General features: G+C 37.7%; 1 protein-coding gene across 2 annotated transcripts in view; it reads right to left on the minus strand.

Annotated features, from left to right (window-relative positions):
- Positions 1-19,311, minus strand: part of UNC5C (unc-5 netrin receptor C) — a 396,935-nt gene that overhangs the window by 71,505 nt on the left and 306,119 nt on the right. For both annotated transcript variants that reach the window (XM_054554196.2, XM_009240201.4), the window contains exons 5-7: positions 10,257-10,437; positions 4,732-4,899; positions 2,138-2,302 (exon numbers count right to left, since the gene is read on the minus strand). In XM_054554196.2, the coding sequence (XP_054410171.1) occupies positions 2,138-2,302; positions 4,732-4,899; positions 10,257-10,437 (514 nt within the window). The remainder of the gene's footprint in view (positions 1-2,137; positions 2,303-4,731; positions 4,900-10,256; positions 10,438-19,311) is intronic.

The raw sequence follows: 19,311 nt of genomic DNA on the forward strand, positions 1-19,311 counted from the left end.
ATTATTTTTTTGCAAGACTTTGGCAGTAATACTGTCCCAGATACACCAAGCTAACTGGTAAACAGAAACTATAGCTTTCACTGTAAAATACTGTAATTACACAGTGCAGAATATCTCTGTAGTTTTATCACTGAGGAAATCAATACTGATATAGACTACAATTCTCTGTTGGACTGGAGTGGGTACAGAAGGGCAGATTAAAGAGTTTATTGACTTAGTAGGGATTGTTACTATAGCAAATCAGAGCTGTAGAAATAAATAGCTTTAAATGGAATATTTTAACTCAAACAGCAAAATGTTTCCATCAAACAAGAGACGTGAAAAAATACAAACAAAAACAAACATAAACAAACAAAAACAAACAAACAACTAAAAAAACTCCTCCTATAGCCTCATTCCTCTTCCCTGTCTATAGACACACACTTCAGGCCATCATTACTGGCAAATATCCAATCGTAAGGAAAAAATTCTATGAATGCCTAAGAAATGATCTAGAAGCTAAGGTTGCTATGTCACGAAACTCTTAGTTTATATATCATGTTTGTATTTGTCATAATTTAAAATGTGACATTTTCTATGACTAATAAAAGTTTCTGTCTTGTGGCATTGTATTCCTTGTTAAAGAGGTTGTTCTGAGAATTTGTAAATATGCACAATAGAAGTAGTAGGTATTAAATCACCCAAGATTGAAATAGTATATTGAGAGAGAAAGAACGTGAAAGACAGAAAGATAGAAAAAGTCCAGCTAGTTCTACTTTGCAATCACATGAATCAGTTTGTTCTAGAGTAAAGGAAAAATACTAAGTGATGAAAATGTTAAAAAGACTAACTTGCATGTGGTATGTTGCTATTTTAATCCTCAACCCAAACAAACTCTGTACCTCTAGATAAATGGTTAGCAAAACCTATTTTCATTTATGCATTTCTGGTACAAACTTGTGAGGTTCACAGTGGCAGGCCCCACATCATTACCAGAAGCTGTGCTTTATACACTCAGCAGCAGCCCGTTCTTGAGGAATGCAGTGTACCCTGAACATAAAAATAAGAGGCCTATCGGATTTTTATTCTGTGTGAGCAACATAATTATTTATTTGTATTTTAAGTAAGATATCTTTCTAAAGGTTCCTGTGTGTATAGACTCTGAAAAGTAAACAGGATTTCATAAGTGTGGTAAAAACAAAATATTTTATTCTTAAATGACAAATACAAATACCTTTGCACAAATACCTTCAGCTGCTTGTGTTCTGCTAGCAATGTGTAATGTATTATGAAAAATGTCAATACTAGACCACCATTAGTTCAGATCCAAAGACAGCACATTGTTTGATCCATTAATCTGAATAGGTATGATTTCAGAATAATTCTTAATAACTCAATTTATGGTCATGAAAAGAGATAGTAAATTGTGTACATCTGAGGGCTCCTCAATAAAGGGGTCAGAGTTTGCAAGTATGAAATCAAACTACCACTTAATTAAGAAAATCTAAGGAACAAAGACATGAAAAAAATGGAGACTATTTAGCTTACAGCACCCATTACATTCCTGAGCCAATCTTCGGCACTCATTTTAAAAATGTATGCTTTATTATTTATTTCCTTTAAATAAACTAAATCATACCCACATTATAATTTCTAATACAAACCCAGAATTTTCAAGAGGTTGCAGAGATGTTCTCACTAAACATTTGTTCTAAGGTAAATCTACCTACAGAAATGTTTGTCATCTTTACATATATTTTACACTCCATGGACATTTTGGTTAGGTACCTGCCATGAATTAAGAATAAACAGCTTACATTTTAGAAGTCTTGTTTTGACTCTGTGAGGAGTTTAGAGTGCTCTTTTGTGCTTTCAGATAAAACTAAGTAATGGTTCCCTTCCATATAAGTGATTGAATCACCCCTTGCTCATGAAAAAGCAATATTGAATGCCATTTGTTAGCTGGACATAGTTACTGTTTATTCTGGTTCCTGGAAAATTCGCTTTTTCCAATTTTGAGAGCAAGCTAGAATATTGCTAGGTTATTGCATTTTATTGTTGTTCAAAGAATTCTTTATTTCTAATGTTTCCTTAAAAAACTCCAAATGGTTCAATCTCCAAACCCCACAATGTCTGCAGTTTGCTGAAATTGACTTACTCTGCATGCAAAGCCCATCAGTGCAGTTCTTGGATTGCAAGACGAGGCCGTCGCAGTCCTTGCCTCCATTCTTGGGGGCTGGCGCCGTGCACTCCCTCCTGCGCCAGTGGGTGCACTCAGTTCCACAAGTAGACCACTTGCTCCATGGCGTCCACCTGCCATCCACTGCCATGGAAAAAATGCAGCAGCAGGTCAGAGGGAGAGGCAGCTGCTTAAGGGATGGAGCAGAGCTCAAGTATAATACAACAAAACAAAACAAGAAAAAGCATGCCCTGCTGAGAAGCACTGTATTCATTTCAATTGCTGGGAACTGCATGTTCGACATCATTTGGGTTCGGTGAGCTTTTCCTATAGAGTGTGTGAGTGCTTTCTCATTGACCAAGCCAAGGGAGGCTGACTGAGACATACAAAATCCAAAGTTGTCACCAGGAGGTGACAGGTGACCAGGAGGCCTAAAAGTAGGCCATGATGGTTTCCCTTTTCCTATTAATGGGGGAGCTTCTGGGTTTTGTATTGAAAATTAGGAGGGCTCTCTTTTGATCCAAGATTCCTTCATTCCTAGGGCCGTGTGGACAGTGAAAGTAAGCTCATGTGAGAATTCAGAGAATTCAGAGAAGAGGTTGGTACTGTGGAGAAGAAATCTATCCAACCTTCCATTTATTCATCCAGTTGGTATATATCTATTTATCTCTTCTCTTTCATCTAAATTTTATATAGTCTTTTTATTTTACTTTTTTCATCTGGGCTGCTTGATTCTGCTGAAACCTTCTGTAATGTTTTCATGAAAAGACTATTATTTTTCATTTATTACTTGATGATTCCATTATTTGATGATGTTTCTGTTTCTATTTTTATTTAAAAAATTTAGGTAAGTCCCTAATATTTGTTGTGATTCAGTCATTTAGAACTGACTTACTTTCTTCCTAATTTTGGTGGCTGGCTTGTCAGCAGCTTCAAAGATAATGAACTTAGATATCTCTATTTTAAAAGCACACAACTTAAGTCTCAGTTTGAAAAAAGATATAGTAAATTTCAGTCATACTTTAAAATGCAGCTTAAGCTTCTCACAAGAATAGGATAAAAATGTTGAAATAAGAGTTTTAAAATATTAATTTTCCCTGAAATATATAATTATGATGATCAAGGGTTCAATGAAAAACAATGCTAAACATCATTTATTGAACACCTTAACCTTTTATATCTACATATTAGTAAAAATTATATCTTTTTAATAGTCTACATAGTTTGAGAAATCTAAGTGATTTCATATTCAAATTATTATGTAAATATATTATGTGTAATGTGGATATGGTTATAAACATACCCACATGAAAAATGAGAAAAGCATTAATATTTCAGTCATACAGAACTGGCTATATAAGCAAGTCCCAACTACTTAGAGCAAAAACATTTGCTTTGACCTGCACCAATCCAGTGAACCAAAACGCTGACACACACACACACACATTTCTATATCAACTCTAATTGATCAGTGCATTTTTAATTGTGGGAGTCAGCACCTATAAAACAAAATCTGAAATTTTAAGCTAGCTAAGTGTCAAAATTTGTTTCATAAATAAAAGCTCTCAAAGGGCTCACTGTGGGAGACTGTTCTGACATTTGGAAATCAACACTTGGGAATGTAAAGTGTAGATTATGTATATCTCTCCAGTTCATTTCTCCAGCCCATCTCTGAGAAAGTTTAAAAGATAAAGGTTAAAGGGTAAACACGACAAAATTAGGCAAAAAGGAGAAGTAAGGAGGCTGTGTATCTGAACAATAAAATTGAAAACACAATAGCTACTCCAATGAGTGCAGTAAATTTATGCATTATTTCAAAATTTTAGCTTAGCTTTGGAGTATATTGTATAATGAGGCATTTTAAAGGGTTTTGTTTTTGCTTTTGGCAAATATTATCTTCGATTTACCTAGGGATAAGAGCTGGTAGCAATATGAGATAGTACAGAAAGATGCCAAGAGGTGGAGAGATGCATGCAATCTTGCTGTAGGTACCACTGCAAATAACTCAAAAAAATAGATGACCAACATTTACAGATAACAAAGAACTGACTGCATTGTAGTTTCAGAATACATTATCCCAAGCGCCAAAAAACTTTGCCTTTCTTATAATTCATTTCAAATGTTGTATTTGCCCTTCACCAGAAACTGACACCAAATATAAAATATTTCTGTCTAAAACATTTTCTAAATTTCAGTTCCAATTAATTTCCACGGTTTTCTGAAGATCAAGGATTGTTATTCCTAAAATGTGTGTCTTCCAGTGCCTTTCAAATCCTTTGAATTATAAAATCTGCAATCTTGGCCCCAGCAGTTTTGTTGAACAATATAAAAGGATTATATCCAGTAGTGTTTAATCTCCTGTTTTATACAATTTTGCATGTTTTGGTAACAAAGTTAAGTATTCTTTTGGAGTAAAATACTTGATTTCCCAGCAATGTAAACAGTGAGTAGGATGGATTTAAATAATGTTCATCACACATTCAGATCAAGAATAAAGTCTCTGTATCTATTCTCTAAAAGCATATTTCTTGAATAATAGGAGATACTTGGAATGAGAGGACTGGTTTATTTACCTGGGCATAACGTAGTACAGGCTATTTTCTGCACACTCTGCCCTTCACAGAAGGCACCTCCATTGAGTGGTGCCGGGTTGGTACAAGTCCTTGTACGTTTCTGATACCCTCGTCCACAGCGGCTATTACACACAGACCACTCTGTCCAGCTGGACCAGCCACCGTTGACTGAAACGAGGCAAACAATAAAAAGTGGATTAAACATGTGTGCATGCACAACACACATGGACACACAAAACAGACACAATATGTAAACAAAAAGTTATTTTCCAAGCGACCATTATAAAAATCCAAAATTTCAAAGCCAGAAGAGACCACGGACCTCATTTTATCCAAAGTTTTATTGTATAGACAGAGGAAAAAAAAAGTTTGCCAAGATTTACTCACCTACTCAGAAAAATAAATAGGACTGTATATGTTCTCTTTTCTTTGGCCAGTGTTCTTAAAAAATACACATAACTCCTTACCTAGTCAAGCTCCAAAATTACTTTTGACAGCTCGCCTCAAATAATAAATGTTTACATCTCTATGACAAGCCTGCAAGTGAATCTATAGCATGGGAACAGAATAAAATAATTTAGCCTTAAAAAAAGATTGATTTTTTAAGCATATGTAAACTTTACAACCTTTTAAGGATTTTTATTCACTTGCACAAACCAGTGAACCTGGTTAAAAAATAAAATCTTATAGTACTGGGGTTATAAACAAATTGACTGGCTATTTGAGTTACTTGGCGATTAGTTGATATTGAAATAAACACTTATTTTGTGTATAAAGGCCAATTATGATGTCTGATGGAGCTGTCAGCATATGTGATTGTAAAACCTACACCATAACACTGCACACTATTCAATTCTGCAGATCTCTCTTTAGAAAATACTTTGATATATATTTTTGATACTTCAATAATGTGAGTCTGTACAATATTGTAATTAAACAATTTCTAACAAAATTATTTCCTTGTAGTTAAAATATAATACAACTACTATATGCATCTGTTTCCTGATACTAAAGAAGTGTATTAGCCATTCAAGTAACACAAACCTTATACGTGCACAGCATTTGCCCAACATTTTGTTTTCTAGAAACCTATACAATAGGGAATAATCATGAATGTTATATTTACAGACAGAAACATATTTTTTACAGCAACTTTATTTTATATAAAGATGAATAATTGGAAACAACTGTAATGTTCAAAAACAAGACAATGGCAAAGCCAGCCATATATGTTCATGTGATGGACTCCTGGACAGCCATTAAAAGTGATATTGTAGAAGGCTATTTAATAATTCATGAGGCTGAGTGCAGTGGCTCATGCTTGTAACCCAAGCACTTTGGGAGGCCAAGGAGAGAGGATTGCTTGAGACCAAGAGTTCAAGACCGGCCTGGGCAACATAGCAACACCCTAGCTCCACAAAAATTAAAAAAAAATTAGCAGGTCATGTCAGCATGTCTATATAGACCCAGTTACTCAGGAGGCTGAGGCAGAAGGATCCCTTGAACCCAGGAGTAGAGGCTGCAGTGAGCTATGATCACATCACTATACTCCAGCCTGGGCAACAAAGTGAGACCCTGTCTCCAAATAAATAAATAATACACAAATGTTTCAGTGTGTTTTAAATAAAAGTAATGTTTATGGAAGCATTATGCATAATGTATATGTATATAATTTTTATATAATATGTATACAATACTTAATATGTATTTATACATTTTAAATTATAAAAGATGTATGATATAACAATGTATAACGCTTATTTTTAAACCTTATGTATACATATAAAGTACTAGTAGTATATGCCAGGTGCAGTGGCTCATGCCTATAATCCCAGTACTTTGGGAGGCCAAGATGGGCAGATTGCTTGAGTCTAGGAGTTTGAGACTAGCCTGGGGAAATATAGTAGACTTCATCTCTACAAAAAATACAAAAATTAACCAGGTGTGGTGGCACATGCCTGTAGTCCCAGGTACTTGGGAGGCTGAGGAGGGAGGATCATTTGAACTCAGCAGACAGAGGTTACAGGAGCCAAGATTGCGCCACTGCACCCCAGCCTGGGCGACAGTGAAACCCTGTCTCAAATAAAAAAAAAAAAAAAAGAAAGAAAGAAAATTCAAGTAGTATACATATAATTTTTGTTTAAATGTTATCTCTGGGTGACAGAATTATAGGTATTTTCTTCTTTGACCTTTTCTGTATTCCAAATTTTCTCTAATGGATGTATATTTGCAATCTAAAAATTACATTAACAAAAAATATATAAAACAGTTGCTAAATATGAAATACTGGTTGGATACATATGTTTTCTATGGAGTTCTGGTGAGTCCAACCTGTGAGGCTTGGACAAGTTATTTTAGGAGGTTATGTAAAGGACAAGCAGATGGTGGATAGGTAGGGTTTCGGTTAGTGTTCCAAAAAGCAACTTAACCTGCTCAAGTTTACAAAATTCCCTGCCATGGAATTGTCCGTATAAACTGCTTACTAGCATACTGGCAAGCTGATATTTGGGGTTTAGGATATATGTACTGTTCTGCTGGGATTTTAATGAGAAATGAATAATCAGAAATTTTCAGAGATGAAAAAGTCTTTGAAGATCATAGGTTTATCCCTTCATTTTACAGAGAAGGAGGCAAGGGCTCAGAGACTCCTGGTTAAAAGACCCTCTGAAGATCAGTTAGTGACAGAAATACTCCTATGACCCAATATTCCTGACCCTAGTCCAAAGCTGTTTCCTTAATTCTAAATACTAAGTTACTTGTGTTTGATCCTTCCTAAAGACAACACATTCATTGTATTTATGGATATTGAAAGCATAATATACATAGGAAGAGATTTGCAGATTTGCACGTGCATTAAACATCTATATAATACAACTATATATAGTCTGCCTTCATTAGTTATTTATGACTGGCACATGCTGTGATTGTGCCCCATTTCTTTCTTGCATTTCAAATGTTGTTAATCAAGTCTTTCAGGCAGTTTAAAAAGAGATAAGAAGAAGAAAACATTTTATTGTGATTTAAGGAAGGCAATTGCATACAATTCAACACAGCCATTATCTGGACTAGGAAATTAAACCTCAGAGTAGTCAGAGGATCAAAAAAATTTTATGCATCTTTCCTGTACTTAAAATGACATTTTTAAAGCAGCACTACATTCACCCTTTGGAACAGCATAGTGGTTTCTCTTCTCATAAACACACATCCATCTGAATGATATTGTGGGGTAGGCAATATTTTACTTCCGCTCTTTTAGGATTTTTTTTTGGCTGGGCCTAAGAATTAAATTGGTGTAACACAAATCAACAGGAGAAAAACATGTAAATTTGCTTAATATAACTTTTACATGGCCTAAGAAAATGAAGACCCAAAGATGCAGTTATAGTTGAATACTTATATATTGAATTGGACAAAGAGTAGTAAGTTATGAAAAAGTCAATTGTGTGTTAAGGCTAAAAGAAGATTCAGAGTTACTTTAATAAGATCGATACAGGATTATCTGGATCTTAACTTCCCCTTGGTCTCAATTTCCTGTCCTTGAGGATAAGAATGTTACTTTCCTTGTAGTATAGGGAAGCCATCTTTCAGCTGAAAATCTCCTCTCCTGCTTTTAAGAGTCAGAAGGACTATCAGAGTGATCTTGAGCCTACTGTTTCTCACGGACCTTTAATGCAGAAAATAGTCAATATGCCAAGTGGCATATTTTGGGGTGACAAATTCTTAACTCCTTCAGTCCTATCATGTACCCCATAACATTTCAGTCAAGGACAGACTTCATATACAATAATGGTTTGTTCCATAAGGTTCTAACAAAGCTGAGAAATTTCTATCACCTAATAACCTCATAGCTGTTGTAATATTGTGGTGTATTACTTTACTTTTTCTACAAATGTGCTATAGCCTAAGTGTAATGTTCATAAAGTCTACAGCAGTGTAGAGTAATGTCCTCAGCCTCCCCATTCACTCACTACTCACTCATTGACTCACCCAGAGCAACTTCCAGGCCTGCAAGCTTCATTCATAGTAAGTGCCCTATACAGGTGTATCTTTTTTTTTTAATCTTTGATATCTTATTTTTATAGCACCTTTTCTATGTTTAGATATATAAATGCTTACCATTTTGTTACAACAGTATTCTGTACAGTAACACAGTATACAGGTTTGTAGCCTAGGAGTAATAGGCTATACCATCTATCCTATGTGTGCAGTAGGCTATACCATCTAGGTTTGTGTGAATACACTCTATGATGTTTGCCCAATGATGAAATCACCTAACGATGTAATTCTCAGAATGTGTCCCCATCATTAAGTGACACATGACTGACTGTACCATGAGCCACATACTTGCCAGTGGCTCTCTCTCCTTTAGTCAATAAGACTCCAAGGCCCATGGAGTTTAACACTAAAACAGTGATGAAAATCTTCATTATATTCTAAGAGGTGGTGAGGCATGGGCATATCATTCTGGAGGTAGCATAACCTTAAAATACTTCCCAGGTTGTTCAATTTCCTCTGAGACAGTAAAACATCAATGATATGAGGAAGTATTAGAGGTCTAACATTGTGAGAAATATGTAAATATACAGACCAGTCTCTCAGTCTACCAAGGAGCTTAACTTTAGCTGGGGAGATGAATCTACTCATGAAATGACTAGAAAATACTGAGTGCTAAACCACACAGGGAGATAAAAGCATATGTGCCACATCAGAATGGGGTATGAAACTGCTTAGTACTTCCAGAGAATTGATAGATTTAGAGATGAGCTGGCTTAGAAAGGACCAGGATGTGGGAGGAAGCTTCCTAAGAAGTTGCTTTGTTGGACTTTACCATATTGCTAGGATTAGGGCCACTTGGCCAGATAAGGCAGCCCTTATCTTCACTCTGCACACCTCTGATGGAGTGAGTAGAATGAGTTATAAGAAGCTAAAATTGCTCTAATGTATTTTGGGAATAGGTCAGCTCCCGCTTTCTGAGGGTTTGCAATTATAAGACTGAGGTTAGGTCCACAGAAACATCAGCAGGCTGATAGAAGCATATTCATCTCTAGAACTCAATCTAGATATTGGCGGTGCAGGTTCTGGAGAGAAGAGGGCTTACAGAAGCAGCAGGCACTCAGGTAGGCTTCCTTCACTTTCCTAGAAGCTGACTGAGAAAGGGCTGAGACTGTCCGAGCCTATCCTTTCATATGAGCACCAGGAAAGCAATTAAACCTCACTGCCCCTGTGAAAAGCAGCAAGCAAGCAGCGATGGAGATTGAAAAGGAGCTTCTAGAACCGGGCATGGTGGTGCATGCCTGTAATACCAGCTACTCCAGGAGGAGGCTGAGGTGGGAGGATCCCTTGAGCCCAGGAGGTCGAGGCTACAGTGAGCTGTGGTCATGCCATTGCACGCCAGCCTGGGTGACAGAGCAAGACCCTGTCTCAAATAAAATGAAAATTTAAAAAAAGGGCTTCTAGCTTTACCGATGCCAATGAGAAACTGCAGTTAGACATGAACTAGATTGAGACCCTGAAGGGCCACTCACCATAGACTATGACAGTGGCAGTTGTACTTTTCCTCTTGGCAACAATGTTTTTGGCAACACAGGTGTAATTTGCAGTATCAGAGAGGCGGGCCTGCTTTATGATGAGGTTGTGATCAATAGTAATATAAAAATTCCGATCTTCAACGGGATCAATTATGTCTTCATTTTTCAACCATTCCACCTAAAGATACATGAGAAAAGTAGATAAATCCTCAGCATGGATCCCTTGATGGCTGTCTGTCCTAACCTGCATTTTGTGTACTTGATCTTAGCCAAAAGGCCGAGAAGCGATACCTGTGTTTTGTAATATGCACAATGTTGTTCCAGGCCATGAACTTCTGCAAACTGGTGGGAAGTAACTTTCCAAGGTCACGTTAAGTATCACTCACCTGCCAAACATGCTGATTCTGTCTGTACTACATTATTCTCAAATGTCAATGAACCAGTTGGGAAATACAGTGTTCAAATTGTTTTCACTTTGCCCTGCAGGCACGAATGGGGAATGTGTGCTGCCAAGTTCAGAACCCAATAAAAAATAATAGGATAAGCGTTTCAAACTGAACTCAAACCTTTCGCTATTTGATTTGTTTACTCTTGGCAACTTACCTGCTGCTTTTCAGAAAAGAATAGAAAGACTATTTTTAAAAGCACAAAAGGCATTTTAGACATCACATAGCTGTAATAAAATACATTTGGATGATTTACGTGTAGCCTCACTGAAACGTATGGATTAAATATCCCTGAAAATACCTTTCAAAATGTAGCAAAACACATATTTGGAGATGTATCTAAGCCAAATTTTTTTTAAGTTTTTCTACCAATTCTCAATACAATCTGAATAGCTTACAAATCATACTCAAATCCCTCCTTTTGTATAATGCTAACATTCAAATCTTTGGCTCAGGGTGTGCTTTTGGGGAACCTGACCTTAAGACATGACCATTTAAAACTACTGAAATATTTTTTCTATGTGAATAATACTAATGTAGTAATAGTGATGTTATATTTGCTGAATAAAAAGAGGAAACATACCTGTATAAGCTGTTCTTCTGGAGGTAAACTATTTCTTATTCTGGCAGTTGCCTTTTTTTTTTCTATGCACAGGTTTTTCCATAAAGCAAAACAACAAACAACGTTGATATTTACCACACTTAAACTCTCCTTTTGCATTAGGGTGAATGTGGATACAGGTAACCTTTAGTGGTAGGGAGTCAATATTGTTGCCATTTTCAAAACCTTAAGGAGCTCCTCTAGTACCACAAGAGGTCTAGAAATTAATCTCTAAATCTGTCAGTGGGTTTGACATTGCACAACTCTAAATTACACTTAAGGCAGGGACTCTCAAATAATGCTCCTCTAATCCTTAGAAGAGAAGCCAACATTTATAGAGAAAAATAAAAATCAACAACAATCCTGAAATATAGAAATATATGAGGTTGTAGAGGAGAGAAACTATTTGTAATGATGTAAATGCTGAAAAAGCTAAACATTCTTGGTATTTGCACTCATGGTAGTGAGAAAAAGAATAGAATCTATTTACAACGGTGGGTGTTTTAAACATGTATTTTGTTTTCAAATACAGACTCTACATTCAGTCAGGGCTATGCCTGGGTATCTCTGAGATATATACTCATATTCACTTGACCTGGATTTTCTCACCGTTTCACCCTGTGTGTGGAAATATGACCCTGCTGGAAGTGCATGGGAGAAGGTGGTACAATTTATACTGTTAAAAATCTCTTTGATGATAATTAAAAGTTGAAATTAATAGTTTTTGAGTGGAATCTTTACCTAGATTATCTATGCCCTTCTAAAGAAAGCCTCCTATCACACAAAGCATGGACAGGCTCCCTTACTCTCAGATGTTCTTGCATCCCTTCTACAATTTTTGTGCTCAGTGTGCTTCTCTTTCAAGTACTCATACCTGGCCCTCTTCTCTGAAGAGCAGCCCTCAGGCTCATGGATTGTTTTTGCCTAGGATTTTTTATAACTTCCCCATTAGCCATTGACTAATGGGTGCAGAAATATGGCTTCTGTCTCTTTGGGTCAGAATCTGAGCTGTAACTTTCCAGAAGTCCCTGCAGGGATGAGGCTGCAGCTACATCCTTGAGACTGGACCTGAATTGACACTATTATAAATGGAGCATACCTAATCCAAAAATCTGGGATCTGAAATGCTCCAAAATCTGAAACTTCCTGAGTACCAACATGACAACACAAGTAGAAAATCCCACACATGACCTCATGACGGGTTGCAGTCAAAATGCAGGTCCGTAACACAGTTTATTCAGCATCCCCAAGGGAATGATGGTGACACCAAACAACCATAGATTGTCCACATGAGTGACTCACATAGTGATCCCTTTTCTTTCTGATGGTTCAGTGTGCACAAACTTTATTTCAGGCACAAAATTGTTTAACATATTATATAAAGTTACCTTCAGGCTATGTGCATAACATGCATATGAAACAAATGAATTTCATGTTTGAACTTGGGTCCCATTCCCAACATATCTCATTATGTATATGCCAGTACTCCTAAAGCTGAAGTCCAAAACAATGCCCAAGTTCTCACACGTTGTGTATAAGGAACACTCAACCTGTACTAGGCTTCTTTCCTCTCCTGCTCGCTCACCCACTTCCAGGGTTCTCCTGGAAGCGCTTTCTTAAAAAACTACTCACATTCATACCTTTGGTTCATGGTTTGCCTCTGGAGAACCCATAGCTATTCAAAACTATGGTTCCTCCTATGTAAATGATGTCAGTTTAACAGTGATGTTATCCTAATCATAAACGACATAAAGAAGTCCCAAGGGATATTAGAAACCATTTGTTTGTATGAAGAGTTTATTACATGGAAGAAAGTGTTCAATCTGCATGGTTGACAAAAGATTTGAAGAGGCATGATTGTTGGGTATATGATCTTTACTCGATTATACATAATTACACATTTGCCTTGGGTGTCTCTTGCCTATGTTGGAGCAGTGGCTCTGACCCAAACCTCAGGACCCCTGAGAAGCCCCAGCAGTGTTTGATGGCTCCTGTGGGGGGCACTGCTCTCCTCCCCTAACTCCCACTTGAATCACAGAAACTCTGCTTTTATCTGTTTTCCACATTGGATTTGCTTTCACGCCTTTGTTTCAAGAAGCAAAGGGTTCTACAGCTAGAAAGTAGCTGCGGAAATGAAGAGGGGGGCCCAGGACTCCTCCAGCTTCTGACAAGATCCCACAGTCCCCAACACCCCAGGGCTGCCAGCCATATCACAGCACTCTGCTCTGAGACAATCATCTCCATGACAGGCTCAGTGAGGACTGCAGGCCGCCCCTCACCTCCTGTGCTGTAATACCAGGGGCTACACATCACGAACTCCAAAAGTCCTGACACTGTTCCATACCGCCTGGAAGACAGCATGAAATCTTCTAACATTTCAGTCTCTTTTTAGATCGTTTCCTTTACGTTTTTCTCATACCAAAGTCTAGGTCTTTCTGATGCCATTGTTTCTTCTGGAGTCCTCTGAAGGGGTGGATGCTTGATTTCCCAAATCCAACATGCCACTGGGTCTGGTGATGGGTAAGTGCTCTCCTTGCTCAGCATTGTGTCTTTCAGACTGTTCTCTCTAAACATCCTTGCCTTGAATCTCATGTCACCAGATTATATCACCCAGTTTTGACTCTTTTTTTTTTTTTTTGTAGTTATTTACAGATCTCTGGGCTTATAGTCACTTTATCTAAAGCATAATTTCTGAAGAGTTTAATAACCACAGAGATGACGCTTCCAACATCTTGGCCCTTCAGTTCCATGACCCTCCATCCTGCAATGACCTTATCCTCTAAGGTTACACATTCTAGGCCAAAGGTTTTCAACTCCGCTTCACAATAGAATAATGTGGAAAACATTTGTAACATATTAATTCTAAATTCAACCCAGAGAAGCTAAATCCAACCCACAAAAACTCCAATTCACTGGTCTAGCATCAGTGTGTTTTAAGATCCCCAAGGGTTGTAATTTACTGTTAGGGTTGAGAAATACCAGTCTAGATCATTGCCCTTAAAAATGCAATCCCTGGATCAATAGCATCAGTGTCACTGGGAGCTTGATAGACATATAGAATCTGAGGCTCTGCCCACCTATTACCAAATCAAAATATGCATCCTAGTAAGAACTTCAGGGGGTTATATGCACACTAAAATTTGAGAAGCATGATTTAGCTCTTGTCCTTATCATCAATTACAACTCCTCCATAAACTTAGCTCCAATTATCCTTTCCTTTACCCTTTTCTGTCTTTCCTATTCACTCTAAGATACTGAATTCAACAATCCTTCACCAGCACCTACAATCTATTGAATTTACCAATTTGTTTCTCAGACTTTCAAGTATAAATTCCAATGTCTAACTTTATATATGATTCTTACATTATACTGTCAATGCTTTCATCCCTTTGTCACTTCAAGATATTCACTTGGCCACTATTTGCCTACAACACCACTGTGTTTTTTGTGTTTTTTTAAAGACAAAGTCTCACTGTGTGCAGTGGTGCGTTCTCAGCTCACTGCAGCCTCCACCTCCCGAGTTCAAGTGATTCCTGTGCCTCAGCCTCCCGAGTAGCTGGGATTATAGGCGCCCACCACCATGCCTGGCTAATTTTTGTATTTTTAGTAGAGACGGGGTTTCACCATGTTGGCCAGGCTAGTTTCGAACTCCTGACCTCAAGTGATCTGCCTGCCTTGGCCTCTCAAAGTGCTGGGATTACAGGTGTGAACCACCGTGCCTGGCACCCCGCTCTGTGTTCTTGAGGTGGAACATGAGTGTAAATAGCCATGGAGAGTGGGCTCCTCTTAAAATTCATAACAGATCACAAGTGGGCCTTTATTTCTGCCAAGAAAGCATACTGTATTTTCACTGTTCACTCTCCCCTTTTCCTAGATAACTATTTCACACTCCTCTCCACTACCTCCCCTTCTAGCCTCACTTTCAGCTGATGACCAAGATTTCCATGTCACTGAGAAAACTGACAATCACAAGAGATCTTCCAGGGCTCCCACTATCAGTGTCCCCACCCCCATCTGCACCCTCTCTCTTATCACTGGGGGGGCTCTCTGTGTTCCTATCTGTCACCTCGGATTTGTACTCCGGATCTTAGTCTCGCTCTCCTACTCAAGGGCAAGTCCCAGCAATTCTCTTCTTTCTCTCCTAAATTATTCAATATCCCTTGATACTGAATCATTTCCACCAGCCTACAGATGTGCTGTTAGTTTTCAAAACTTAGAACAAAAACCCTTCTCACCCGTTTCTGCCTCTACTCACCCCCCGCCCACCACCTATATTTCTCTGCTTGCCCTGCCTTACAAAACTCCTTGGAATAGTTGTTTACATTAGCTGTCTTCAATTCCCCACTGAACCCGCTCTAATCTGTGTTCACTTCCACTGCTTCACCACAGCTGCTCTTTTCTCTTTGCTAAATGTGCTGCTGAGGTTTTAGTGCTCATCTTACTTGACTCACAGCAGCATGTGATCCGGTTACTCCCTTCCTCCTCCTGACTTGCTTTCTCTGGACAGCACACTTTCTTGGGTTTTGTTCTACATTGCTTCACGCCTCACAGCTTCCTTAGGCTAACATTTGTGTCCCTGTGGCTCAGTCCTTGGAATTCTGCTGCTTTCTATTCTATCCATATTCACTTCCTTGGTGAGCTCATCCAGTTTCACACAGATGACTCCTAAATTTATCTCCAGCCCAGACCCCAACCCTGAACTCCAGACTTGTATATCCAACTGTCTTCATGCAACTCCACTTGGTTATCTGATAATGACCTCCTGAACCGCCTTTCCAAACCTGCTCCTCTCACAGTCTTATGCACCTCACTTAATGCCAACTGTAGCCTTCCAGTTACTTAGACAAAAGCCTGACTTAGTGTTGACCACTTTTTTCGTCTTTCTTAGCCCATTCAGTGTTCGAGCAGCACACATTAGGAACTGGACCACTTCTCATTCCTTCACTCTCACCTCTTCCTGGTCCAAGTCACTGTCGTTTCCTTCCTGAATTATTGCAAACATTGTCTGTCTTATCTTCTGCTTTTCCCCTGAAAACTCAACTGTCTATTTTCAACACTGTAGTTAGAGTGATCCATAAACTGTAAGTCAGAGCATACTATATGTATGAGTCAGGGTTCTCTAGAGGGACAGAACTAAATAAATATATATATATATCTATATATCTGAGTTTATTAAGTATTAACTCACATGATTACAAAGTCCCACAATAGGCCTTCTGCAAGCTAAGGAGCAAGGAGAGCCAACCCAAGTCCCCAAACTAAAGAGTTTGGAGTCTGATGTTTGAGGTCAGGAAGGGTCCAGCACAGGACGCTTGCTAAATGTGCTGCTGAGGGAGAAAGATGTAGGCTGGGAGGCTAGGCCAGTCTAGACTTTTTATGTTTCTGTGCCTGCTTTATCCTGGCTGTGATGGCAGCTGATGAGATGGTACTCACCCAGATTAAGGCTGGGTCTGCCTTTCCCAGTCCACTGACTCAAATGTTAATCTCCTTTGGCAACACCTTCGCAGACACACCCAGGATCAATACTTTGTATCCTTCAATCCAATCAAGTTGACACTCAGTATCAACCATCACACTATACCTCTTCTCAAACCCTCCTAATGGCTCCTTCTCTTACTCAGTGTGAGCGCTGAAGTCCTTACAACCAGCCTGGACAACATAGTGAGACCACACCTCTATAAGAAAAATGCAGAAATTAGTAGGGCATGGGGCATGTGCTTGTATTTGCAGCTACTTGGGAGGCTAAGGCAGGAGGATGGCTTTAGCCTGGGAGGTCAAAGATATAGAGAGCTATAAGTGCACCACTGCACTCCAGCCTGGGTGACACAGCAAGACACTGTCTCCAAATAACAGAAAAGAACAAGACACCGTCTCCAAAAAATAGAAAAGAAAAGAAAAAAGTGGCATAGGGATAGGAGACAGGGAGAAAAAAAAATGGATTCAGACAATAATTGGAAGGGACAGAGGACAGGACATACGAGTTGATGGTATGTGGAAAGGGGGGTGCAAGGGGCACTCATCTTCTGTTTCTGGCTTAAGGACCCATTTATGGAGCAGGGATACAGGAGGCAGAAAGTAATTGAGGGTAGAAAGGATAATGATTCAGATTTGGCTGATCTCACAAGGAATCCAGCTAGCACAGCATGATTTTGACAACAGGTAAGTTGCTAAAAATTCCCATTATTTCCATGAACAAAGTGAGTTTTTCTCTTAAAGTTTTGAAATAATTTAAAAAAAATAACCCTGAGGACTTGTGCTTCTTTTGGATCAGCTTTATCTTATAATTAAGAACTGAACATGGATATTGATAAAAGGGATATTTGCAGGGCCAGCGTGGCTGCAACAACATTTATTACCATTGTGGCTTAGATAAAAATGATACAGCATTAATAAAACTTAGAAGATGAATGGAAGGGAAAACAGTGTGTGAGAATAATTCTGTTTATCATGTAAAGGATTGTCTGAATCAGCAAATCAATATAAAAGCCATAACATACAATTTAAAATATATAATCTTTTCATGCAATATTTCCAGAACACACACTACTAAACTAACATTCTTTCATGTGAAACAATTCCACAATGAGTCTCCTTATATACACTGTATATAAAATTCCAAGAAACAATACAGAATCTTTTGTTGTGTTAGAAATTTATTGCATTGAATAGTATGTAGCTAATTATATTGTTGCAAAGCTATTTATTTGTAAGCTAATCTTGGTTAACCAGGAGTCAGTACTCTGGTCTGGCCACTGAATTCTGTTCATATTTTGGTCATTTCAATGCTTTTTGTTGATTTCAACCTGAGGCTTCTCTTTTCTCTACTCCTCCCATTGAACAAACTGATTTATACAAGAAAGAAGTCTTTCTGAGTTAGAAATTATTTTTAGTTACATGCAAAATATTCAAAGAGAAAGAAAAATAGGTTGGAGTTCAGAAAACAATAAAAGACTTCAACCATAAACCATGACTTGTTGTCATGGTTGCAGTGATGCAAAATAATGTTCAAACAATTTCTGTCCTTGTGGTTCAGTAACTACAGTCCTTTCAATGATTTGGGGCATATTTGAACTAATTTGCTCAAGTGTTTATAAAGGCATGGGATTTTATTAACAGGTACTAAAAATAGTTACAAGGCAATATTAGAACGACCTGTTTGCCTATTCTGCTGTTGTTTGGTATTATTAGTCCCACTATGTGCAATTGAGCATCTTACTCTAAGGAGCAGTTCCTAAAGTACCAGCTAAGAGGGCTGCTTTCAACTGCTTGGGCTCATAACTGAACTCTGCGATTTTGAGGCTAATGTTTATGTCTCCCGTGGGCAAGTGTCTTATCTTCTGTATGCCTTAGAGTCCTCATTTACAAAATGAGGATAATTCTAGAACCCATTATAAGGTTCTTAAAAACTAAATGAATTAATACACAAAACGTCTACTGTCTGGCATACAGTAAGTATTTGAAAATAATTATTAACATTTAGTTAAGGATATACTAAAAGCAGTGAGACAAACCCCAAACAACCCTAAAAAATAAAAGGGAAATGGTGTTAATCTAAAAACGGAAAGAAAAATACTTAACACCCGAGTCCTTTCAGCCTTCGCTGGCATTTCTGTGGGGCAAAGTCCACTCAATATTAGGTTATAACTCTTCAAGATTGCACTACAAATATGTAAGTAATTGAGTATTAAATTGGCCAGTATTGTTTTTATGCTAACCCTAAAAACATATTTTCCTTTAAACTCTATGAGTTTATAATTCTAGAGATGTCATTAGCATGCATTTGCTTTATAGGTATTAACATTTTAGTTAATCTTCATAAAAATTATTTTCTAATTCTAAATTATAAGAAAACATTATCAATTTTTAAAAAATAGGTAGAAAAGATTTTTAATGAAACACAAGTTATTAAAATAAAATAAATATTCACTATCATACTTGGTAATAAGGTATAAATGATACGCAATTTATATTACTATTATTTTTACCTAGATCATCTATATTTTTA

This window comes from Pongo abelii, chromosome 3 (assembly GCF_028885655.2).
Source record: "Pongo abelii isolate AG06213 chromosome 3, NHGRI_mPonAbe1-v2.0_pri, whole genome shotgun sequence".
Classification (NCBI taxonomy): Eukaryota; Metazoa; Chordata; class Mammalia; order Primates; family Hominidae; genus Pongo; species Pongo abelii.